The 27,232-nt window shown below is 36.5% G+C and overlaps 1 protein-coding gene across 2 annotated transcripts in view; it reads left to right on the forward strand.

Moving 5' to 3' along the window:
* The window catches only part of LOC136032664 (CCR4-NOT transcription complex subunit 4-like), a 55,890-nt gene that overhangs the window by 18,511 nt on the left and 10,147 nt on the right, over positions 1-27,232 (forward strand). For both annotated transcript variants that reach the window (XM_065712952.1, XM_065712951.1), the window contains 6 exons: positions 9,821-9,950; positions 12,188-12,358; positions 13,926-14,136; positions 15,961-16,159; positions 20,847-21,227; positions 25,419-25,802. In XM_065712952.1, the coding sequence (XP_065569024.1) occupies positions 9,821-9,950; positions 12,188-12,358; positions 13,926-14,136; positions 15,961-16,159; positions 20,847-21,227; positions 25,419-25,802 (1,476 nt within the window). The remainder of the gene's footprint in view (positions 1-9,820; positions 9,951-12,187; positions 12,359-13,925; positions 14,137-15,960; positions 16,160-20,846; positions 21,228-25,418; positions 25,803-27,232) is intronic.

Raw genomic sequence — 27,232 nt, forward strand, 5'->3', positions numbered from 1 at the left:
TTTTGGATGAAATTTTCAGCAGGGGTGAGAAACTAAATAAAAAGAACAAATTTTTTCAACTGAAAGGAAGGAGCAACCTTAGCATTTAAAACGGACAGAAATTAAACCTTATATGAGGTGGGGGGCTGCCCATACCTCATCCCTTGCTCTCTACCCTGATGTTTTTTTGTCACAATTCCCTCAGAATGACTGCTCAAACACAAGGGTTGGATGAGAAATGTTTTTATAGAGCTTGCAAGGGGCAGCCAACCTTGTACACGGAATATTTCTATTTGTTTTAATTTTGCTGCTTACTTTTAGTTGGAAAAACATTTAAATTTAATTTTTTTAAATTTAATTTTTGTTAAGTTCTAAGTTTATTCGGACCATTTGGGCCGATTTTCTTAATTTTGGCTATTTGTTCTTATACTCTTTTTATGAACTATAAAATTATTACGGCATTGTTAATCTAGAAAACAGAGGCTAGTTAGAAATAATGGCAAAGAAATGGTGTATCCTTCTTGCAAAAGAAGATCTTTTAAAGGTAATAAAAATAAAAATGAAGATAGAAATTATTAAGGCCTTTTTTTAATTTGGTTTGGCTTCTAGAATTAGCTTTGTGATTTTATTAGATGGTTCTGTGTTTTTATGGCACTTGATATCAACCAAGTGACATATAGCAATCGCCAATTCTGTCGGTCTGTCGGTCCTGGTTTTGCTACTTTAGGCACTTCCAGGTAAGCTAGGACGATGAAATTTGGCCAGCATATCAGGGACCGGACCAGATTAAATTAGAAATAGTCGATTTCCCGATTTGATAATCTGGGGGGGGGGAGTGGGGGCCGGTTAATTCGGAAAAAAATAGAAAAAATGAAGTATTTTTAACTTATGAGCGGGTGATTGGATCTTAATGAAATTTGATGTTTGGAATGATATTGTGCCTCAGAGCTCTTATTTTAAATCCCGACCGGATCTGATGACATTGGGGGGAGTTGGAGGGGGGGGGGGACCTAAAATCTTGGAAAACACTTAGAGTGGAGGGATCGGGATGAAACTTGATGGGAAAAATAAGCGCAAGTCCCAGATACATGATTGACATAATCGGAACTGATTCGCTCTCTTTGGGGTAGTTGGGGGGGGGGGGGAGTAATTCTTAAAAATTAGAAAAAAATAAGGTATTTTTAACTTACGAACGGGTGATCGGATCTCAACGAAATTTGATTTTTAGAAGGATATCATGTCTTAGAGCTCTTATTTTAAATCCCGATCGGATCTGGTGACATTGGGGGGGGGGGATTTGGGAGGGGAAACCTAAAACTTGGAAAAAACAGAGTGGAGGGATCGGGATGAAACTTGGTGGGTAAAATGAGCACAAGTCCTAGATACATGATTGACATAACCGGAACGGATCTGCTCTCTTTGGGGTAGTTGGGGGAGGGGTTAATCCTGAAAAATCAGAAAAAATGAGGTATTTTTAACTTACGAACGGGTGATCGGATCTCAACGAAATTTGACATTTAGAAGGATATCGTGTCTCATAGCTCTTATTTTAAATCCTGACCGGATCTGGTGACATTGGGGGAAGTTTGGGGTGGAGGAACCTAAAATCATGGAAAACGCTTTGATTGGAGGGATCGGGATGAAATTTGGTGGGAAAAATAAGCAGAAGTCTTACATGCGTGATTTAAATAATTGGAACGGATCCGCTCTATGGCGGGGGGGGGGGTTAACGCTGAAAAATAAGAAAAAAATGCGTATTTTTAACTTGCGAAGGAGTGATTGGATCTTCATGAAACTTCATATTTAGAAGGACCTCGTAACTCAGATCTCTTATTATAAATCTCAACCGGATCAAGCGTAATTGGGGGGGGGGGGAGAGGGTTGGGGAGACCGGAAATCTTAGAAAATGCTTAAAGTGGTGAGATCTGGATGAAACTAGATGGGAAGAATAGAAACCTGTCTAAGATACTTGACTGACATAACAGGACCGGATCTGCTCTCTTTGGTGGAATTTGGGGGAAAGGTAATTTTGAAAATTGAGGTATTTGTAACTTACGAAAGGGTGACCAGATCTTAATGAAATTTGATATTTAGAAGGATCTTGTGCTTTAAAGTTCTAATTTTAAATTCCGACCAGATCCTGTGACATAATGGGGAGTTGAGGGGGAAACCAGAATTCTTGGAAAATGTGAAAATTGGGGTATTTTTATCTTACGAATAGATGATCGGATCTTAATGAAATTTGTTTTTTTTTAGAAGGAATTCATGTCTCAGAGCTCTTATTTCAAATCCCGACCAGATCTTTTGACATTGGGGGGAGTTGGAGGGGAAAATCTTGGAAAAACACTTGGAGTGGAGGAATCGGGATGAAGCTTGGTGGATAGAATAAACAAATGTCCTTGATACGTGATTGACACAGAATCGTAGTGGATTCGCTCTCTTTGGAGGAGTTGGGGGGAGGGGTTCAGTGATTTGGCGAGTTTGGTGCTTCTGGACGTGCTAGGACGATGAAAACTGGTAGGCGTGTCAGGGAGGTGCACAATGTGACTTGATAAAGTCGTTTCCCAGATTCGACCATCTGAGGGGCTAAAGGGAGAGGAAAAATTTGAAAAAATGAGGCATTTATAACTTACGAGTGGGTGATCGGATCTTAATGAATTTTGATATTTAGAAGGACATCGTGAGTCAGAGCTCTTTTTTTAAATCCTGACCGGCATTAAGCCTCTTATTTTCCTTTTTAAATCAATCTATTGATTCATAGAATTTTGTTAGAGCTCATACCATATGATCTCTTGGCTCTTAGCTCTTTTCGCCTCGTCACAAGTGCCATATGAGCTCTTAGCTCTTGTTTCTTTTACTAACTTCTTTCTGAAAAATAGTTTAATAACAATTAGTCTTCATTCCTTCAAAATCAATTCCTAAATCAAGGTTTACCAAATACCTAATTTAATGCAAGATAATGTACCTCATATCAGCCACTTTATATTTTAATGACACTATTTTATTAGCATTTAAATTTTTAGCTATTGGAAAACCATGGTCAGTTATCGGCAGTTTTTTGTGTGTGGGGGAGGGGGATGTTAGTCGATATGTGATTAAATAACGATACTTACTTTGGGACAATTATAGATTAGGTGGTGATATTGTTTATATAAAAATTGAAGTTTTAAAATATCTAGTGCTGGTTGCTCAAAGAATTTCTGTGTACTTTAAGTCAAACTATGTTTGTTGAAAGTCAAAGCAAATTTTGGGCGTTGGTAACTGGTACATTACCCTGTCAAAATCAATGACAGATTGAAGGATGGACCAATTCTATTGGTCCTTTCTATTGGTATTGAGTAGATATTGGCTAATAATAAAGAATCGGATTGTTTTGAAGATTCAGTGTTTTTAGCTCAAGAGTCCAGGCCGTAATTTAATGTACTGTATACTAACATGTTGCCACAATATCCTAAGTGGCAGATCCAGAAGAGTGGGTTTCTCAAGAGGGGGTTTCGTGGGGAAGTGGGTAAGATCCAGACGTGTGGGGAAGAGGGGCCGACCCAGAGGAGTGGGGAAGTGTGAAACTGTGAGAAATTCAGAGATCATCAATGGTTCTAGCAATGTTTTATCTTTTGTCTTTCAGATATTTCATTTCAATCATACTTGGATTTTATAGTGTAGACTGGAAGAAAAAGGGAATATGCAAATGCAATTAGTAGTAGAATAGATAAAATATTTATTAAAAAAAAATTCTATCACAAGCCCACAAAGGGCCGAATTCGGACTTCGGAGTCGACAAATCATATGGTTGCACTAAAACTAGCAAAAATGCAAAAAAACAACAACGAAAAAGCAAAATCATAATGAATAATCATTTATAAGTCAGTAACTAAACTGTAATAAGTCAATTAAAAAGTTAAAAAGATAAAAATGGTCAAGCTAAACTTAAATAAATACAAGTCAGAAAAAGAATTAAAAGGGACATTAAAAAAGGAGGAAGGGGTTCAAAATAAGCGAATAAATACAAAAAAGAACAAGATATAAAAATCTATATAAATATAAAGGGACACTAAAAAAGTGTGAATAATTTAACTGCATAATGTCAATTAAAGAGTTAAAAAGATAAAAAAGGGGAAACAAATAAGTGAATAAACAAAAAAGAGAACGACACATAAATATATAAAATTAAAAGGGAACCTAAAAAAACAGGGGGAGGGGGAACAAGCAAAGAGGTGCAGCAACCTGAGCTATACCATCAGCCAATAAAAAAAGAGGAAAAAAAGGAAGAAACTAGTGGGATATTTTATTAATTTTTTCTGTGATGAAGGTGAAAAAGTTTTTTCCTATCTGGAAGTAACGCAGCGAATGGGGGACAAAATAGGGATGGGCTCAGAAACAGCTTTTGGCCGCCGTAGTCTGGATGGGGAGTGACATTTGGGGAAAATACTTTCCCTTCGAGTGTTTGTTATTGCATTTTTTTTTGCAAAACAGGGGCTCAACAAAACCCTCCTTCGCTCAAGGGTTTCCAAAGTAGTATTTTTTTTTAGGAGCTGAGAGTATAGCACCTTGCCTTCTTTGAAAATTAATCGCAAGGCTCCTTTTCGGATTCATTTAATTTTTTTCCGATTCTTCGCGAGCGATACCAGGGTGCCAAACTGGACAAGCATATTCGAGATAGGGTCGGACAAAAGACTTAAATGTTTAAGGAGTGGGAAGGGGGACGCTAAATTTATTTAGGAGCTTAAGGATGGCGATAGGCACATTAGCTCTATGGATGGCGTCTTAAGCGTGGATATTACACTTTAAATTCGAAGAAATTGTGACGCCCAGTAGTTTAAATGAGGACATGAAAATTTCAGGAGAGATATGATTAAGAAATAGGGCGAGGATTTGAGGAAACAATTCAATATTATCATGGACTTAGAGGGTTATACTGTCATGTATACCCAAGTCCAAAGGCCTCATCTCTAATTTCATTGGGGATACACATAGGGTTGCTTATTAAATTTCTGAAGCAAATTTCAACAACCGTTAGGTATTCAACAAATTTCCATCGGTCAGGAAATTCCTTGGCGAGGCTGTTAATCATGACTGAAAAAAGGAGGGGACCTAGGAGAGTACCTTGGGGTATGGTATTGTGGACAGGGAGAGGATTTGAGTATTTATTCTGGTATTTGACAACGTGCGATCTATTTGTTAAGAAGGAGGCTACCAATGTCACCAACTAGGGATCAGTATTGAACTCGCTGACGTTTCTCAATTAAAATATTGTGGTTATTAAGGTCAAATGCTTTCTAAAGGTCAATGAAAATTAAATTTAGCCAGGAATTAAGCTTTTCGGAGATTTTCCCGATATGATCAGTAAGAGAAACAAGGTAGTGGGAAGTAGAAGTGGATTTTAGGTTACCAAATTGCTTCAGGACCTTAAAAGGTAGGATTTTTTCCTTTAGCCAGTCTGCAAGGAATCCTTCATAAAGTTCCGAGAAAATACGAGTAAGAGTAATAGGACGAACGCCTTCAAAACCAGGCTTTCCGTTTTTCTTTTTCAAAGGGATTATGAAGCCATGTTTCCAAATGGTTGGAATTTGCCCAAACTCAGTAATCACGTTAAACAGGAAAGACAAGGGTTTAGAAAGAAAGTCAACAAAGGCATTAATAAGAGGACGGGATATCCAAAGGACAAGCACTTATTTTTGTTACTTTTTCAATTCTTCTTTCTATCTCAAATGGGGAAATAGTGGGAAAAGAAGGGGATAGGGCTCCTTTTGGTAATTGGTTGGACAATGCTTGAAGGCTCTGGACAATGGAAGCGAGGAATTTATTTAGATTATTCGCAGTAACATCACGGGACTCGGGTAGATTGTAGTTAAGCTGCTCAAGCCTCCTGCCACGCAGCTTTTTAACCTCGGAATACCAATTTTTTATTTATTAGTGAACAATTCTTCGACCTTGTTTTTGTAGTTCAGTCGTGCCAATTTACGAACTTCTCTTTTAATTGATTTTTTTTTAGTTTATTGGCTTCATCCTGTTTACCGTTTTTGAAAATCTTCAATTTGGTTCTAATTAGTGTTTTTATAGTTCGGTTCATAAAGGGTTTATCCCTGGAGCACCTTTTAAATCTTTTTTCTGGGAAACAAATTTGATATTTATCAATTAGCTTTGCGGAACGTAGCCATTTTCTCATCAAGTTTTTTTATCTATAAACATCAGACCAATTTTTAGTATTCAACCACATATCAAAAGAAAGAAGACCAGAATTTTGAAGAGGGTTATAAGTGCCATAAGCTATTGAGAAAGAATGCATAAAATTTGAGGAGGTGGATAAAAGAATCGAAAGATGATAACTCCCACCTAGTGGGGGCAAAGCTGAAGGAGGCCCATAATTCTTATACATATTATTTAAAATAACATCAAGAGAGGTATTTCCACGAGTCGTTGGTATTTTAACAATTTGTTTTACTTTAAGTGACGAGCAAAACGAATCCGTTTTAAGGTCGTTGGCATCTCAAACTATAAAAGGGCCGGCATTGGGGTACTCAAAAATAACAAAATCAGCACTTGTCTGCAATTGCTGGATGAATTCACATTTTGAATCGATATTTTGATTTTAGGAGTAATAGAAACAGCTATTGGAATAGTATTAAATGGACGAGGGAGTATTTTTGGTCTAATTCTTGGCCAAAGGATTTCATCATAGTTGGATAAACTAGGGGCTCAAATAACCTTTGGGTAAAGGTAACTCTTAGTAAAGAACAAAACACCGTCACCTTTTTTTCAGCTATGATATAATGTTCGTCATTCTACTCTAACAGGTAGCACCCCAGATGTTGCCAGGGTAGGGCTGGAAGTGGTGTACAAATCATTGGCTCTTTTTTTTGTTGGCTTTTGTAAGAATGCGGACATTTCACTTTTGGATAAATATCTCAATGTTGAGCCAGTAGACTGTAGCAATCTGTCCTTCTTCATTCGTAGAAAAATATTCTAGTCGTCTCAACTTTTCTCTCCTTTTGACCCTGGAAATTGGGATAGAACTTTGATATACTGCCAGTTAAATGGAGCATTTGAGTTCTCTGCTTTGTTTTGTCTGTACACAAGTGTGAGGAGTGCAAAATCTTTAAAATATTTTCTTGTAAAATGGCGGGGGTGAAAACTTTGGAGCCTTTAAAGATTAAACCATTGTGTATTGAAAGGTCAGAAAAATATTCCAGTATTGCACTATTGGGTTTGAGCATGATTTTCTGTTACTTGGCCATTTTTCTTGAATAGTCTTTCTCAGTGCTTTCAGCTTGTCTTCTATGGCAGTCTTTTTCCTTTTTTCCTCCACTTTGCGGTTTGTAGCAGGTAGAGCTTTAATGAATGACTAAAATATTTCAATTTCTTCATGCGTGTGTTCATCTGCATCTGGCAAATGAAGTCTTGTTAATGCATCTGCAACTGGGATTTCTTTACGTGCCTTTTTAAAAATAAGGTTGTTCTGCACGATATACATCATAAGGCATTGAATTCTTGATGAAGCTGTATGAAGAGGTTTTATGAGTAAGATAAGATAAGATTTATTTCAAAGAAGTGGCTATCACAAACCCAAAGAGCCAAATTCACACTTTAGTGTCAGTACAAAATTATAAAATTGCAATCAATAAATCAATTGATTGCAAAAAATTGCAATCAATAAGTCAAACGAAAAAACTTGTAAAATTAAAGCAGGGAAAACAGAATTAGACCTTAGTCTATCTAGCAAGCATTATAAAGTTTGTAATTGCAAAATAAACACTAAAACTCTGAGATAAAAAGAGTATTGCTTTGAGGGGTCAATGATCTGTGATGACTATACGAGAAGAATCACGTATAGGAATTCTGGCAAATTTCACCAGTGTAAAACTTCCCCTGACAAATTCACCCCCTGAAAACTTCCCTCCCCATGGCAAAATATCCCCGTGGAAAATCCCACCTGTAGAAAATTCGTCCCTCTCACCCAAAAAATGTATGCATACTTCCCAATAGCAAATACTACAGGCAAAAAATGGACAAATTTTGTAACTTAAATACCTTTCTCCAGGCACTGGGGGGGGGGGTCGTGGAATCTTCAAAGGTATATTTATTCGGCCTTTGAACTATACTGAACAAAATGGCTATTTAAAAATTTTGGTCAGACGATTTTGAGAAAAAAGTGCCATGGAAGGGGGCCTAGTTGTCCTCCAATTTTTTTTTGTCACTTAAAAAGGGCACTAGAGCTTTTAATTTCCGTTCGAATGAGCCTTTTACCGATATTCTAGGACCACTGGGTTGATGCGATCACCCCTAAAAAAAAAGAAAGAAAAAAAAAACACGCCTCCGTGATCTTTCTTATGGCAAAAAAAATCCAGATTTTTCAGATAGCAGCCTGAAGCCTATATAGCAGGGTTCACTGATACGCTGAATATGATAGTGTTATTTTCATTAAGATTCTATGAATTTTAGTAGGTGTTTCCTCCTTTTTTCGAAAATAAGGCACATTTTCTCAGGCTCGTAACTTTTGACGGGTAAGACTAAACTTAATGAAACTTATATATTTGGAATCAGCATAAAAATCGGAGGTTCTGACATATTAGTTTTTTGTTACTATTATTCAGGGTCGCTCTTTCCTTACAGTTATATATATATATATATATATATTCATTTTGTTTCTTATAAAAACATTTTCACACAAAGAAATAATAGTAAGTAAGAACTAATTACTAATTAATTACTAATTAACTAATTACTATATAGTTTTAATTACTAATTAAAACTAATTAGTAAGTAAGAACAAATAAAACAAAGTAAGAACTAATTACTCAATTAGTTATTCAATTGAGTAAAATATCTGATAAGGGATCTAACAGTGGTTGATATTGCGGTGCCATCATGGTGGTGCCGCGAATCTTGCTATGAACGGTGTCCTCTGGTTAGATCTAGTTCAGAGGAATTTGATTAGAAACATCTCAAGGATTGACAATTAATTATCAATATTAAAATTTGAAATTTCTAAAGAAACATTAAAAATGGATGTTGCATATCAGTTTTTTCGAGAGTGTATGTTCCTATAGGAATTCCTAGTGTAAACTAGGGAACATGAATAGATGACCCATTGGTGGAAAAAAGAAAAGAGAGCTAGAAATCGCTTGTCCAAGATAAAAGGGGAAGGATACTGCAAGTTTGTTTTCACCTGTGATTGGTACTGCACTTTCCCTCATAGGGACAGTGCAGTATCAGGACAGTGCACTGTCCCTATAAGTTCCAAACCTGCTCCCAAACATTTGTGCAGAGGGCGTGTGGCTGCTTCTTCTATTAAGGTCGAGAATACGGAGATTTCTGAACCCGATAAGATAAAGTTTATGTATGGTGTATTTCTTTCCAGATTTTAGTGCAACATTTCTCGCTGAGCTCTTAACTTGCAATAAATCTTAACAAAATAAGGACAAATACCAAAAAGTGGAAAAAACTATTTTGTATTCAGGGCGAATTTTTTTTTCAATTCTATTCTAAAATCAGCTCCTACGAACATTCTCCTTACTCAATGACACAAGTATACGCCCAAGAATTTTGTAGTTTTTTTTCATAATTATTACAATCTGAACCAGGTATGAATCTTCTGTTTGAATTGACAGACCCGATCAAATTGTCTTTTGAAAAGGTCATACCATATGCAAAGCCCATAAAGAGGATTGTGATTGGGGGTATTATGAAGCTGTTCACTCATGAATAATCAAAAAAGTCTTTTTCTAATATTTCACGTTAGGGAAGGGTTAAAGGCCCCCTTTGAAGGCACAACCCGGTTCAATATTGATAAAATCATTTTCTCAATGAATTGGCATTAATTTTTTTTTTTTTACTTTTGCAGGTGAGGACTCAGCAAGTTTTACGAAAGAAGATATGCAGTTGGGCAAACATCAAGAATACGAACGAAAACTGCACGAAGTTTTAATTCAAACCAGTCAGTCGACTGGGCTTATAAATCCAAAAGACACACGGTAAACATTACCCTTCGAGTTATTGAAAGTGTTATATTCTTAAGATTGTCTTTGTTTTTTAGTCCATGCTTTAAAGGATAGAAGTTAAGTTGAGCAGGAGGGAATCCTTTTCCAAAACAAAAAAATAATCTGTTATACAGGTATTTGACGACTTCACATAAAACAGGGAACTCGAATAGTGATATATCCGAGTATCCCCTGCTTAAATGAGAAGATTACAGACTATCGCCTAGGGGATTTTCTCTTCTCCTTCAGGCTGAAATGGTTGGAATAAACGAGGCAGCTAAGAGACAGATGTAAATAACAAGTAAAGGTGGGGACATATATATCTTAAATGATAAACCAAGCATGACTCGAAACTGTTGAGAATGTAGAGGAGGCAAAGAAATAAGTTGAGATGCTGTGAAAGGAACTACTTACAATGTAGGTCAAATAACTTTGATTTGTGATCCACGACATCATAGGGTCACATGTAATAAATTGGTAAATGAAGCAGCTGAAGCTGGAACATCAATGGCATGCTGTGGACTGAACGTTTCATTCTCATCTCTCATAGCTGCTGGAAAGCGGCGATGAGGAGACGGAGCTGTGAGGGAGAGGAGCAAAATTGACATAGATGGGTGGGATGTAACGAAACAAAGGAGGTGATCCTACGCTGATGGAATATCTACGATTTAAAAGCTATGAAACACGAATGGCTATTGAAGCCATTACATATATTGGGAATTTATGGAGTCATCTCACCCGAACGGGAAGGGTTGATTCCCGAACTTGCCAAAAATGTGAGGTGATAACCTGACTGTGTAAACAATAAGGGTCTAATAGAAATGTGTCCGGTCGGAGTTTTATACCCCTTGGGAAATTTTCATTAACTGGAAGCTAAGATAGAGATCATGTTTAAGGAAAATAATGCCTGAAAAATGTTGTAAGAATGGGGAAACTAAGTATTAGTCCCCCCGCCATTAATTAGTTTTTAAGTTGATTTTTAGGGGAGAGAAGAGTGCTGTGGAGGCAGTCTCTTGGGAAGCTCCTGCTTCTCAGAAATGCGTTTTTCTTGTTTCGACTTCTTTCTTTCGTAAAAATCCTCTATCTGTAATTCCAAATTGCATGTGGTTTCGATAAAAAGTACTTACCATAAACTTAATAAATATGCTGGATATATAAATCAAAAATACTGAGGGCAAACATTCTTTCGGTTATTTTTTAATAGTACAACTTTTTTCTTTTTTATGGTTAGATTGCTTTGGCCGTGCAAAAGCAGAAAACATTTGAAACACAAGAAAAAAGTACCTACCGGTTTACTTCAAAATCACTACGTTGGATGGAAAATCATGAAAAACTTGCATAATGCATTTTGTCCATTATTCTGGATTTGATTGTTGTCTTAAAAGCTTTTCTGTTTAAATGTCAGATTTGGAATAATGTCCTCTTCAGCATTATTGCAACTTTTCAAAGCAAGAAGTCATAAATATATAGTGGCCCCACTGGAAAATTAATTCGATAGGGATATCTTTAATAACAGTAGCCATTACTGCATGCGCGACACTTACGAACCTTATTGTTATTCATCAATAGTGGCTTGTGTGCAACCATTTTCGTATTTTAAGAATGGATCAGAACCTTTTCACTGGGGGGAAGGGGGGCAAAACATGAGGATTTTCGTGGAGGTCCTTTGAACAAGTGCCAGGGGGAATCTTGAACCACAACTGCGGTTGGCAAAAAGTGGAAATTAATATCCAGTAAAAATGTCTTTTAGTATCCGGTGACGGAAAACATGATTCTTTTGGGTACTTGAATAGAGTGACCTTTGCTAAAGATCTTTGCCTCTATCTCAAGATTCTGACATAAATTCAATTAAAACGAAGTCAAAATTTTAAGAAGATGTTTCAGAGTACCTTTGTAAAGGATCCTGATTGCAACCTCATTTTCCCTTCCCTCCCGAAAATGAAAATGTAAGTTCTTGGAAGAAGAACTACCCCTTATCTGTATGGCGATATTACAATGTTAATTTAAGATGGTAAAAATTATATATGATATATTCAGAAGCCAAATGGATTAACTCAGACAAATTAGCACCCCTCTCAGATCGTTTATTGCGCTTTAATCAAAATTAGAAATATAGCCTCAATGGCTCTTTGATTGTAAATTTGTTTTTACATTTAATCGATTGCACTTTTAGTCGGTCTTATTTCTCTCTGTGCACTTTTAGTCGGTCTTATTTTGCTGTTTATTTTTAGGCGGGGTTCAACATCTCCACAGCTTTTGTCTTCATCTGCTCCTCAGCTAAGTGTCTCCCCCAATGCTAAGTCAGGGACATGGCCCAGTTTGGACACAGTACATCATAATAATAACAAAGGGGAAAAGAATCCAAGTGGGAAGTTGCAACAACCCAAACGGGAAACGAAAAGGTAAGGACATCTTTTTACCCTTCTACACCGGCCAAATAAATCATTTTGGTTAGGTTTATACAACTTTTTAAAAATGGATTATTTACAGGTGAATAATTTGAAAAAGATGGTTTATGTAATTTAATTATGATATAAATTTAAGCAACATTTAATTATGCTGTTATAGGCAAACTTTTGAACAGCGTCTTCTGAAAAATAAGTTTGAAAAACCTATGTCAATTTTGCAGTCGAAAAGTAATTTTTTCTCGTATTTGCTGCGGAAAGATGTAAAATCAGACATAATGGTTGCTATTTCTCTCTAGAATTTTATCCCTCTCTATATTAATTTAAATCGTTCTTTTAATACAATTCTTTTTTAATAAGAATCTATTGATTTTATCCTCTCCTTTTAATTTTTCTCAATCTTTACTTTTCCAGTATTGCTCTGAATCATCTCCTCTTCGTATTTATTTCCATCGTGATTTTTGTTTTTCTATCACAATTATCGGGTTTTCTTACATGGATCCTAAGATCTATGATTTATCTCCAATTGATGACAATGAAGAAATTTTAAGAGATTTTGTAAACAACTTCAGCATGGCGTGAGGAGCAATGATCATGACAATTATGAACACTTAACATGAAAAACCTGCCATCTGTGGGACTGACCGCTGGAGCTCTTCGCCATAGACTGGTGTCATTGAGACTAGGCTAGTTTTTCTTAACCAGACTTCATGGAATTTTGCTGAAACATGGATTCAGTCCGAGGCTCCTTAAGTTTTTAATGGGCTCTGCTAAAAGAAGAAGAGCCAGAGGGAGTTCGAGGTTACTAACGATTTTTTTCGGAATGGTTTAACGAAACACGATCACTATAGCCTGAAGTCCAACGTGGGAAGAGTTGGAAATCAGAACATTAGTTCAAAGGATTGCCTGCATGTCCTTCCAGTACGATTTCTCGCTTTTTTTTTTTTTTTTTTTTTTTTTTTTTTTTTTTTATAGATCTGTGAAACTGACACTTCATAATACTCACCAATAGAAGATGGTCAAAACCAGGAAAAGCCATGACATCAGCATTCAAAGCTTTAGATCCGCAGAACGAACGAAACTATTATCAATAAGGATTGCACTCAATCCAGTAATTATCGTGGGTACACTCACAAGCAGCTATAGATCGTGCAATACAATAATATTTAAAAAATAAACAGTATGACTAGACAAATATAGCAGGTTAAAGTTCAACTCATCCACAACAATAAGACTAGCTCCAGGCGGTGTATTCGAGCTCAGCTGATTCATTCTCCCACAAAATCATCCAGGTGTGCACTGGGGGGCTTAGACACCATGCTAACTATATTATTTTCTTTTTTTAATCTAAAAATCCGCGGAAAATTTTGAATTCTGAACATCTGGTCCAAAGGATTGACTACATGTCCCTTCAATACGTTTTCTCGCTGAAAAACCTGCTCTTTTATAAAATTTCTTTACTATAGCAGTCATACAGTCAGCCTAGGAGTAGGTATTTTTTATTCATAATATGGAAATGTTCTTTGAGTTGAAGGCAAATTATCTATTTTTTCTTTTGTTTTAGCAATAAGAATCGTGAGAAGCTTGAGCCAAAGTCTGGATTCCAAGAAAATCGTTTTAGGTCCACTTCCCGGTCTCCCATTGAGTCTAATTCTGTTCAAGATGCTCAATCGAACTCGAGTTCTGTGACATCTTCCACTATATCTTTAGCTGTTGACTGTGAAACCATAGCTCCTGAAGAAGTGGCAACGTCGAATTCTGACATAGAGACAATGGTATGGACCCAAGGGCGAGTACTGCTCGCCCTACACTAGTCGTAACTCCCTTGTATGTCTAGCCCTAGGTAGTCTATGCCCAAGCAATTCATTGTTAAATCAATTAATGATCAAAAGGATCTATCAAAAAGGAGTGTGATTTCATTAACCTTCCCTTTGTCCTAGTATTGAAGGGTTAAGGGATGTAAGTCATTTTGACACCCATTACGTTTATTCTGTTTAACCCCTGTAACCTATGACGCTTTTAATGAACTTAAGATGCCCAGGGATAAGTAATCTAAGCATGGTGAAACGTACTCTTGTAATTTTTAAGCTACGCATCTGAGACTTTCTGTACTGGCCTTCTTTGACAATCCAAATAAAACTGGCAAAATTCGAACAGGCAACGATAAGTTTACACTGGAACTAATACAAACAACTTGGTATCATGGCATTTTCGGTAGCCCAGTAAAAAAAAAAGAAAAAAAAGGATTACACGAACAGTAAGATTGAAAAAAAAATCATATGCTTTCACTTTTTTTTGGGGAGGGGGCGGGGGATTCATTTTATTGACCACAAGTTTACAGTTTTTCTTGAAGCAGAGAGAGGGGGTCGAACCAAAAGTATGAAATTGGCTCTTTTTCATCCTGGGTTGCCATGTTGACTTCAGGGAATTTACTGTCACTCTTGATCAGCCCAATTAGAAATGATAAGGGTCATACTGTATATTTTTAGGAGAGTATTTTTAAATTCTCTTAATGAAATTTCTCTATCTTATAGCGCATTGAATTACAGTCTATCTTCTTCCTTTGAAGTTTCGTTCTTTGCAGGCTGTCTGTTTCTAAAGAATCTAAGAAAATGCTAAGGTCTAGAGCCCTAAACCCTAGTAACATGAGGAGGCTTGAAAGTACAGATGATATTGAACAGCTTGAATATGTTTAAATACGTAAAATTGTAGAAAATCTGAGGAGCGAGTCAGAGGAACAACTATATTGATTTGTATGGCTATGTTACATGTTTTAGATATTAATTTATAGTTATAATTGGCAAGAGTTTCGTCTTTTGGCTATCAAAAAGCCTGTGATGGATTGAGAAGGGTGATAAAGACTGTTTTTGACCTTTGCTAGTTATATCACTCTCTGTCTTAAAGTGATTTGAAATCGGCCTATTTAGTGTGTCAAATTTAGTTTCAAAGTTCAATTGTTTAGTCCATTTTCAACAAGTCTTGTTCATATAAAACCTATCTGAAAAATGTGAAGCGTCTTAAAAAAAAAAAAATGGCGGACCGATTGGAAAAAATTCAAAGATCCTTCTACAAGAATATGGTTGCCATGGTTGTTTTTTTTTTGTCAATTTTCCACCCACGATTCTTTTTTATTTGGTTTGGCGCCCTTTACTACCATAAACTGCTGACTTCGAAAATCGAGGTCTTTTCATTAAAAATTTAGTTTTAATTTAAAAAATTTTTAAGATATGTATGGATGTGTATTTGCGCTGAACCAATTTAAACGATCATATTTTATTTTCATTGTCTTTGGTACTTCAATATCTTGAAAATGTTCAGAATGAAGCTCAATCGCTTAATGTAGATGATTACTTCTTACCTAAGATTTTTGCTATATGTCTGTATTTTATGTTTTTTATTCCGTTTACCTCTTCTGCGGCCTTTGAATTTATCCGTTCCGTCCTCAAAAGAAATCATTTGTGGAAAGGGACTTAATTCTAATTGATTTCCAAAGGGCCAATATGATACTAAACGTTTCCTTCGCTTTCATTAATTTCTTCGTTCTTCGTTCTCTCTACCTTTTATTTTTGTTCTCATTCTACTTCTTTGCGTTTTTATAGGAAACAGCGCGTGAAGTACCATCCCCAAAGTATAGCGATAGTCCTGTAAATTCACCAAGTCGAATGCCCACATCGGAAGCAGTTGATATACCATTTTCTACAGACCGACATGAGAGTCAGGGTCAAAGACAACAATCGAAAAGTTTCTTTTCATCTGCAACGTTTCACAACTCGAAGGCAGTTACAACGGTCCCTCCAGGTAGGATTTTCTTCTTTTTCTTCTATAATTCACCTCTCACACACATACGATGCAGGTAGACCCTTAACTTGGTTTAAACTGGAAAGAAATATAGGGACTATTTGTGCAGAAATCTCGTGACCTAAAAGCGTTTCGTTCTTTCTACTGGTTTAAAATATCACATAAAAGAGTTAATCAGGTGGAATTCGACTGTTCGTTCTTTCTATTGGCCGAAAATTTCACACAGGTTTGAAATCAAAGCTGGTTTTATACGATCAGGGTTATGCGTCACATATGTAAGCCAATGAATCTAAAGCACACTTTTTATTTTACTTTTACAGGAAAGCTTTCTATCTTTTAAATTTTGGTACTACTGACTGATGATTCAGCAGATGGACTATCGTACGAAATTATCATTGTCATGTCGTTTAATCTGTGCTTTGAACAGTAAAAATAGTATTAACTTAAAGGGGTCACTACTTAGTAGCCCCTTTTCTGCCGTAGGGCAAGTTATCTGTGTTAAGTTTTGCCTTAGGCCAAAGGGGGTAACTTTGTAGTCTTAAAGGGTCTTTTCTTCCTACACTGGACCGTAGATTTTGTCAAATTTCGTGTCTTAATTTAAATTCTAAGCCCCTGGCTCCTAGTATCTAATTTAAAGTTGTAAAAAATTGGGATCTAGAAAAAAATAATTAAAAATTATTCTAAGATTATCCAAAGAGCATGCAATTATGCAACAGGCATGATAGTGAAAAAAAAAAAAACCCCTTGCCTCCCTCTCCCTCGAAAAAAATTTCCCAGAAAATTTCAACTTGGTCCTTGAATCTTCAATTAAGATATAACTGGATCGAAAAGTTGACACTCATGTTACACTTAACAATACATCCAACTCATGCATTTGGTAAGTTGGCTCTCCTTAATGACCTGGACTATTGGCCATTGATTGCTTCCGGACTGTGGTATGACCGTAACCGTGACCGTGACAATATTTCTTGTTCTATTCTGTCATAATCCAAGTTGTGATCGATGAACTTTTTTTCAGAATTAAATAAAGATGATATGCGTACGGTTGCTGATTAAGAAAAAACAAATAAAAAAATATATCAAGATATAATTTAAAATATCTTTGAAAAGTAAAAATAGTAGCAACTTAATATAATAGTTTTAAATAAGGATGTGTCTGTGGATATGTTCTAATAAGGATTTTTTCTTCAACCATTGAACTGCGTATTCGCTCAAATTCTAAGTTTTAATTTGTTATTTAAACTATATGCTCCTTGTGTTGAGTATTAAGCTGTAAAAATATTAAAGGTAACCAATTGAGCCTTTGAAAGGGTCGTATAATACGATAGATTTGGTAAGTCTTTCGTCCCTTAGTTTACTCAGTATTTTAGTGATAAGTGTTTACGAAGTATTTGATTTAATTAATTCACTTCACTGTATAAATAACCTATCTTCACTGGTGTTTGCTATTTTGGCTAATAAAGCTTATCGTATAATGCAATCCTTTGCGTAAAGAGTAGAGATTAAATTGGCAAATTTCAAGGAAAATCTTAGGATTCATAGCAGTCCAAGCGTATGCCTAGCAAAATTGAATGTTTATTTGAAGAGAAGGCTGTCTTTCTAGAAAACCATCACATTTCTTCTAAATGTTCAAGTTATTTTCACTTTTTTCCTCCAAATATGAGGTAGGCTGCTATTATCCCATCGAATGTTGTTTTTTTGCTACTGTAGTTCGACATTTTATTACATTAATTCAATATTGTATTGTATTAATTCAATATTGTATTACATTAATTCAATATTGTATTACAATATTGTAATTACAATATTGTATTTCAATATTGTATTACATTAATTCAATATTTTATTACATTAATACATTAATTGTATTGTACAATAATTCAACATTTTATCACATTATCGTATTTGACATAATCTCTAGTGCTAGCTACTCTCCTTATTTGTTTTTTGTTACGTTCTGCACAATATTTCTACTGTTACGTCGGTTTTAGCTTGAATAAATATGAATTGACAGAATAATTAAGTGCCATCTATTCTTTAAATATGCATTTGCTTTTAGCTTGAATATATGAATCGACAATTATGTCTAATGTTAGTTATACTGCTTATCCGAATTATGTTGGATTTTCCCTATTTTGCAAAATATTTGATAACTTGCAAATATATTTAATAATGTGATAACCCCTCCCCCCAATTGTTTGCCGACTCGCGCAAACGTAACATAAGTAAATATAAACAAATGTTGGATGTACCCTCTCCCCCCACAAAATCCTTTTGTAGACCCCCTCTCCCGAAAAAAAAATCCTGAATACGACCCTGTTCGTACTGTATAAAATGAAGGTGACAAGAAAGAAGAAGAGAAACAAAGATGTTTGTCATGAAGTTCGCTGCTATTATCCCCATCGAGTGTTGCTTATGCTACTATTATTCAACATTTCATCACATTACTTCAATATTAACCATATTTCGTCAGAACAAATATACTTCTCCAAATGAAGTGAGGCTAGGCTCTAATTTCTTTCTTAGTAGTGTTTACTTCGACAGGTTATTAGTATTGTATTCAAAGACGAATACTAATCTTTTGGCTGAAGTTATTTAGGAACCACGATATTTTTTTTCTTACCTTGCAGATTAGCTTAAGATTGACATCTAAGCCTTGCAAATCCTGATAAATTGGGGATTTACTTTTGGGCTAAAGCGCCTTTGCCTTTGACCTTGGTGTCAATAAGGGTACCAGTTGTATCCACAGAGTCCGTAAGAGCACTTGTTTTGATGTTTTCATTTTTTGGTAGGAGTGAAGCATTCAGACAATGTAGGTTATTGTCCTATTTCCGCCTTAACGTGTTTTAAGGTCTACCTCATTTGGAGAATTCAACTCGTCGTCATTCCAGGGATGGCTAGGGGATTGGCTTGTCCTCCATTCTAAGGCTACGGCCAGTGTACCTCCATCGCCGAGCTATGATACGTACATAATTACCGGATGATGATACGGCCACTTTACCTCCATCCCCGTGCTTTGATACGTACGTAGTTACCTGTTGGTGATACTGCCACTCTACCTCCATCCCTGTGCTTTGATACGTACGTAATTACCGGTTGGTGATACGGCCACTGTACCTCCATCCCCATGCTTTGATACGTACGTAATTACCGGTTGGTGATACGGCCACTGTACCTCCATCTCCGAGCTTTGATACGTACGTAATTACCGGTTGGTGATATGGTTATGTCAAGGAAAATATTTTCTTATGGTTTTCAACCACCGAAACTTAGCTACTAACTTCAAGTTTGTCCTGAATTCTAAACTTTCGCGGATTTTTTTTTCCATTCAAGCAAATAAATTTTTCGCCTTTACATCATTTTTAGAATGATAAAAGGTAATGAAAAAGGTAAAGGATACGGCATTAGACTTTACAGTCCCTACTGGCGGTGCTGATCTCTGTTTCTTGGCCCTTCAGCCAGGGTGTGCAATGGGGGGCTGGGGGCCAACCATCCTGTGCTTTCGCACACTCTTCCTGTTTACCTTCCCCAGATTTCTCCAGGTACCCATTTAGAGCTGGGTCAACTCTGACTGAGCTTACAGAGTCACGCCACTGACCCCCGTCCCAAACTAAACAATTGGGTACGCTGGGATTCGAACATGCGTCCTCTCAGACAAAGGATCCTGAATCCAGCGCACCAATCCACTCGGCCAGGATTTTAGAACGATATTGGTCATTCTAATTTGACCAAAATGTGACTGTTGATCCTGTCAAAGTTAATGTTGAGGATTAATGATTGTTAACATAATAAGGTAATATTTATTTTCAAAAAGGCTATCACAAGCTCTAATAGAGCCGAATTCGCTTCACATGTCCATAAAGAAAAAGCAAAACAAAGAACAGAGCAAAAGTAGAAGAAACACCAATCAAGCATAAGAATGGTCGAAAAAATTTAATGCAAATGAAAAAGAAAAAAGGTCCAAGTTCAATTAATGGCAAAAACAAAAATAGAAAGGGTGGGGGGTAAAACAAAATCACAGGCTAAAAGAGCAACATTGCCAAATTTTGCATTCTAAGTCAAATACTGCAAAATAACAATAAAAGAAACTTAAAATCAAGTCAAAATCGATGTTATAATAAAATATCTACAATCAATGAAAGGATTGTGGCAAAGACAAGGTCAAAAGTGAAACAGAATGGGGGGGGGGGGTATTGATTTAAAATTTCAAGTATGTGAAGAATGACTGTTCTTCTATATCTTTCAGTGGAAACTTATTGGGGCAAGAAGAGGGATTTTTCTTGAAACATAACGTGGGGGGGCGAGTACAGGGGGGTAAATGATCACTAGGGAAAAGAGAAGTAGTACGAGGGTTATGCAAGGCATTGTGGGCAAAACGCAAGGAAATTTGTGCTTTCCTAATGTTTCTGGCATGATAACAAAACGAGATAAAATTCTTTTTTCATACAATAGGGAGTTACTTGGTGGATAAATTTCGAATCACTTCACTAATATAATTTTAATTGAAAAAGATTACGCATAATTAGAAGTGGAGTTCAACTCAAACTTTGACGTAGTGAGCTACGTTTAAAATTGTGTTGTGATCAATCTTTTCTACGCTCTTTTGTGACAACAAGTCCCAAATTATGAGATAGGCATTCAGTTTAAGCGATTTAAATTGGATTGTTCATTGCCTTTTTTGCTATAGGCTGGTCATCCAATGGCTCTGAAGATAGTGGTATTTCTGATTCTCTATCAGTAGCCAGTAATGCAGATTGGAATTTAGTAGCAAGGGAGTCAAATACACCAGATCCCTTGTCCGGTCCAGAATTGAAGCCAGATGACGATTTAGGATTTGATCCTTTCCATGAGACACAGAAAGCCCTGGCTGAGCTGGTAGAAAAGGAAAATATAGTGCAGAAGAGTAAACAGTCAAGCTATTCTAATATGCCACCGCAAAGTATTCTTGGTGCCACTCAACAGCTGAGGAGTCGCCTTCCGCCTCCTGGTTTCAATCCACCAGGTTTTATTACCCACCCCTTGGGGCTGACGCTTGGAAACGTTCCCCTTGGAAAAAATCAGAATTCAGGTAAGCTCTTATTTTTTCCTCTCTCGTCTATCCATCTCCCCTCTCTCTCTCTCTCTCTCTCTCTCTCTCTCTCCCTCTCCCCTCTCCCTCTCCCTCCCTCTCCTCTCTCTCTCTCTCTCTCTCTCTCTCTCTCTCTCTCTCTCTCTCTCTCTCTCTCTCTCTCTCTCTCTCTCTCTCTCTCTCTCCTCTCTCTCTCTCTCTCTCTCTCTCTCTCTCTCTCCTCTCTCTCTCTCTCTCTCTCTCTCTCTCTCTCTCTCTTCTCTCTCTCTCTCTCTCTCTCTCTCTCTCTCTCTCTCTCTCTCTCTCTCTCTCTCTCTCTCTCTCTCTCTCTCTCTCTCTCTCCTCTCTCTCTCTCTCTCTCTCTCTCTCTCACTGTCTTTACTTTTTGTATTAATTACTTTTTAAATGTGTCTCTCTTTGTTCCTCTTCTTATTCTGCCTTAGAAAACAGCGCAACTCATCAAAAGGAAATGTACAATGTTCATTTCGTCAGTCATTTGGATGTCTAATGTCTTTTATTGCGAATGAAAGAGAGAGAGAGAGCAGAAAGGAGAAAAGATTGAATCGTCTCTTAATGCTATGCGGTACCTTAAAACCGTTTCCCAAGTCTCAGCCTTCCTGTGTTGTCGGCTGACTCTTTCAGAGACAAATAATCCATTAACCAATTCTCCCAAGGGACCACAGCTTAGATACCAATACAGTTATGAAAACTCGATTAATTTTTGGAATAGCGATGCTAGCGGCTGGAGACAGGAAACTGGCAGCACAGCTTAGATAACCAATATTGATATCTAAGCTGTGTTTGCAACAAAACAAAATTGCGTTCCCGCCTACGATGCTGTAGTGCGATTCACGCGCCGGAGCGCGAACTTGGAGGAGGCGCCAAGTTCAGAGCTCTGTACCAAAAGCTTCTCATGGGCAAGATAGGAGTTTTCACAACTGTATATTGGTATCTAAGCTGTGCAAGGGACTAGAAAATTATCGAGAGATATTGAGGAACTTCGGTGTTACTATGAAACTTGTAAACTTTTTAAAGAGGGTATTAATAGCGGGACTACCAAAGCTGCCAAGTTGCCTAAGTGATATTTTCTTTGAGCTACTCTTAGAGTTTTCCTTGCAGGTATGCTAGGACATTTTTAGGGACTGCCCTTTCCAGAAATATAAAAAGAAAATTATTTAATGACTAAAACTAAATTCACACGTTGTGATGATGTAAATAATTTTAATTTATACTGATATCCCTATCACCTGCCCAAAATGAGAGAAATTTAATGGTTTTTCTAAGATTTCCGGGAAATTAGGTATCGCCTTATAGTTTTATGTCGTTTTTTAGTATCTGTTATTCAAGTTTTAAAAGTTAGGGCAAGACCACCCAGTCAATTCTAAATACTAAAAAGTTTATAATGGACGGGATAGGACGATCCTTTGAGGTATACTAATCGCATGCCCTTAACTCTCATGTAAAATCCATGTGGCATTTTTTTTTGTTTTTTACATATATATATATATATTTTTTTTTTTATGAATTCGGGGAATGTATCTTTAAGACAGAGACAGAAAGTAAGTTGCCCCTTCTAAAGTCTTTGTAATATCCACCTGTTAAGTAAGTTAGTCTTTTTTACGGCACTTGGTATTTACCAAGTGACATAGCAATCGCAATTTCTGTCTGTCTGTCTGCTCTGGTTTTGCTAGTTCGGGAACTTCCAAATAAGCTAGGACGATGGAAGTTGGCAGGCGTATCAGGGACCAGACCAGATTAAATTAGAAATAGTTGCTTCCCCGATTCGACCATCTGGGGGGGGGGGTGAGCGAGCGAACGAGATAGTTGAGAAGAATTTTATTTACCGATAAAACAAATTATTGTTGTTCTTAAGTGTGGCTTGCTGGTCTAGCGGTATGATTCTTGCTTAGGGTGCGAAAAGTTTTGGGTTCCAATTCTGGATCATCCCAATTTTTACATGAAGAAGATCCGAAACTAGATCCGAATCGTGAAAATTGAGGTATGTTTATCTCACGAATGGGTGATCGGATCTTAATGAAGCGTGATATATAGAAAGATATCATGTCTCAGATGCTCCATTTTCAAGTCGCATCGGATCCGGGGACATTAGGGGGTGGAGGGGAGAAACGGATATCTTTGAAACCGGAAATCTTGGAAAACGCTTAGAGTGGAGAGATCGGGATGAAACTTGATGGGAAGAATAAGCACAAGTTCTAGATACATGATTGACATAACCGGACCAGATCCGATCTCTTTGGGGGAGTTGGGGGGATTTTTAGTGCTTTGGCAAGTTCGAGAATAAGCACAAGTTCTTGATGCGTGATTGACATAACCGGACCGGATCCGATCTCTCGTCACAAGTGCCATATGAGCTCTTAGCTCTTGTTTTATTAAAAAATTTATAAATAGCCAATTGAAGAGACTCTCCTCGTCTGATCTTTAACAAAGAAAAGCTTCTTTGTTATTGGTCTTTTTCTTTTTGTGACTAACCATCTTTTTCCCTTCATTATGCTTTTGCACTGTTTCTGTCCAAGTTTCCGGTACGAAAATCCAAGTCCACAATCCTTCGACTGCAGGAAAGCCCAAATGGGCCTGTAAAACCAGTCAAAGTGATTTCTTACTTCAAATCAACGTCATCTGTACTACTTTAAAAAGAGAAAAAAAAACACTGAAAGGGAGAGAGAGAGAAAAAAAAAAAAAAACATGCTGTCGTCTCACAACTTCCAATCACTATAACAAACACTTTTTTTCAACGCTGGTCTGTCAAAAAGTGTTTCTTCAGGTGTGCCTTGAAATGGGGTAGACTTACCGCACTTTGAATCCCCCCAGGAATCGAATTCCAAACGGTAGGACCCATGTGCTTTATTGTAAACTCCCATAATCTCATATTATGACCTTTAGTTTACTTAATCAAATCCATCATTTATAACGCCAATACCTAGTGTAATAATTACAGCAAAAACTAAACTCTTAGGGGTCGCACTGACTAGTGATTTGAAATGGGAGGCCCACATTTGCTTTATTGTTAAACAGGCTAGTACATTTCTGTCTCTCCTTAAGCTATTTGCTGAATTTTCATGCCCAAACGCACATGTCTTTTGCCTTTATGTATCATTTATCCGTTCACAGCTTGAGTATTCTTGCCCGGTGTGGCATTTCGGACTTACGGTGGATCAGTTCGATAGACTAGAAATTATCCAGAAGAGATCCCTGAAAATTATTTACGGTCAGGGCAAAGTGCCTCACATTCTTCTCCTGAAGGAATTCCGCCTCCCTCCCTTGGCAGCCTGACGTGTTACTCTTTGTACCTATTTTGGAAATAATCTTCGTCGGAACCCACGCTTTCAATGTATACTCCCTGTCCCTTATTGCTCTCCAAAGGCGCGTTTACCCTGATCAAAAGCACAAAAAATCCCGGTTTTGAATCCTATTAATGCAAGAACTGAGCAAAAAACAGAAATAGTTTTGTGCCAACGTCATTTTGAAATCATAAATAAATGAAATTTGTAATGCATCACGTTAATGTGTAATTTGAATTGTTAATGTTTATTTTTTTTTTGCTTCATTTTTATTTGACAGGCCAGTTGGATTCCTTGCTGTATGTTTTTTATAATGTATTTATGTTTTTACTTATGCCCTCATTTTTATTCATCTTGCTTATATTACTGACTTTTACTTGTTTTGCTTATGTACTTATGTTTGTGTACTTGCGAGAGTTTGCTTGATAATAAAGTACTATTCTATCCCATTCCACTTACTTGTATCCCGACCACATTCAAGAAGTTTGATCTGTTTAAAACCGGTTTCTTGTCTGCATTCGGAGATAATTGTCTTAGCTCAAGTGAGATAAACTACTATGCAGGTATATTTTAATTAAATACTTAGTATATAAATTTGGTTAGGTCAGGTATTTAAGATAACGCATTCTGGGCGGCCTGATTTCAGCATTTCTTGTAGTTTCCTTAATTTTGTTAGTAAAGTATTATATTTTCATTATGTTTTGTTGTTTTCTTTAGTATTAACCCGGCTTCATTTCTTGAGTGTGGTCGGGATAACACATAAGCAACAAGTTTCCGTTTTGTTTTTTTTTGTAAAATGTATGGCGATTTTAATTATTTGTAGTTTCAGCTCTATTAGTATATTTGTATCATTTTTTCCTTTGGAATATTTGATTTTTTCTCTTTTATACAGAAATGATGGGTAGCAAATTGTTCCCGTTTCCGTCATCCAATGCTCAGCAAAGTCCCCTCTTTGGAATTGGCTCAACTATGGGTCAGCCACTTCCACAGCGACAAGTGGAGCCACCCTCTCTATTAGGATTGAATGTACTAGGTCTTTCCAGTGGTTATCCTCAGCCGCCTAATACAAGACCCCAGCACTCGCATCCATCGTTGTATAACAGATCACAAAGCCATGATAAGGATCCATATACTGTTAAAGATTGGCAGGATGGTTTGAAGAACCTATTCCCAAATATAAATATTACAGCTGGGCCTGGTCAACAGACACACGCTCCTAGATACCAGAATCAGTTGACGCTTGGGGGACATTCAACTTTAGTGGATTCGTCTAAGAGTAAGTTGCTATAGCCGTTCTTCGTTTTTATCCAAAGACTAAAAAACCGCAGAAAAACGATATGACAATTAAAATAAATATATAAAAACAGCAGTATTGACAAAACGTTACAGACCATGCTTTAAACATCTAAAAGCGTGCGAAATACGCACCCTTATCGGGTATATACCCATAATGGCAAAATACGTTTTATCTTCAAAATATCCATGATCTAAGTTGAATTTAAACTGTATATTGTTGACTTATTGTTGAATTTTAACTGCGTATGAGCTAAGACTAAAGAGTTGAATTTAAACTGCATATTGTTGAAGACGGTTAAAATATAGCCAAAGTATTTAATTGGTTTTATTCAGCAATTTAATGTCTTTAAAATTTCCAAATTGCTTTATTTTCTTTTTATCCAATTTTCGTTTTATCCAAAATCACTGATAAACCCCAGAAAAACGTCCAACTCTTAACTGCGTTTTACAGAAAACTTCAACGATTTTGCCGGTTACGGACGATTTTTATCAGTTCTTTTTTAGAAAAGTACGAATCCATATGCGTTGAAATTTCTCAAATCATATGAGAAAGTGTGCTTTGGAATCAAATGAACTGGTGATTGCTCAATGCTCAATTGCTTTAATGCTATAATCTGTAACTTACCATTCTGTAACTGTAACTTACCATTCTTTTACCTCTTCTTAGTAATAACAGAGGTTTAACAATAGCAAGTGGGTTGAAATTCACTTTACGGGAAACGGCAGTCTGATTAAGTTTTTTCTCCGTGTCATGCCTGCCATTTTTCGAGCATGTTTATAGGTTGTTTTCTGAAAAAAAATGTGTTCTTTTTATCACGCGATTCCGCAAACCACAGCTTGTGGAGCGCTAGGGAGCATTAGCGTGGTGATTTATTACCAATTTCAAGCCACACTCGTTCAGCATAATAGACAGTGTTAACTTAAGAGGTTGGATTTTTCAGTCGCCGTTGGGTCTATCGAAGAATTAGCTGTTTTGAAAAATAAGTGAATGCTGTAGGTTATTAATTGATTTATCTAACTACTGTTCTTTGGTCTAATATAGTATTTACTTGATTTATCGTGGTTTTTTCAAATTGTTTAATATCATATTCTGTGAGAGGGCGTGCTGAATGTATTTAGTGGTCTGCAGTGTTGTAAATAAAAACTGGAGGCGTGCAGTCTGTAGATGTGACCGCAACTACACTGCGCTGTTTAACAGCATAAGTTGTGTATGGTTTTAGTATTAATAATTGTTTTAAGAATATCTATTATTTATCTGTTTTCGTTCTTACGTCCACACCTTTGACAAGATTATTTCCATAACTTTATTTATGTTTTTCATCTTCTCTACTTAAAACTATATATATATATATATATATATATATATATATATATATATATATATATATATATATATATATATATATATAT

This window comes from Artemia franciscana, chromosome 11, assembly GCF_032884065.1.
Source record: "Artemia franciscana chromosome 11, ASM3288406v1, whole genome shotgun sequence".
NCBI classification, from domain to species: Eukaryota; Metazoa; Arthropoda; class Branchiopoda; order Anostraca; family Artemiidae; genus Artemia; species Artemia franciscana.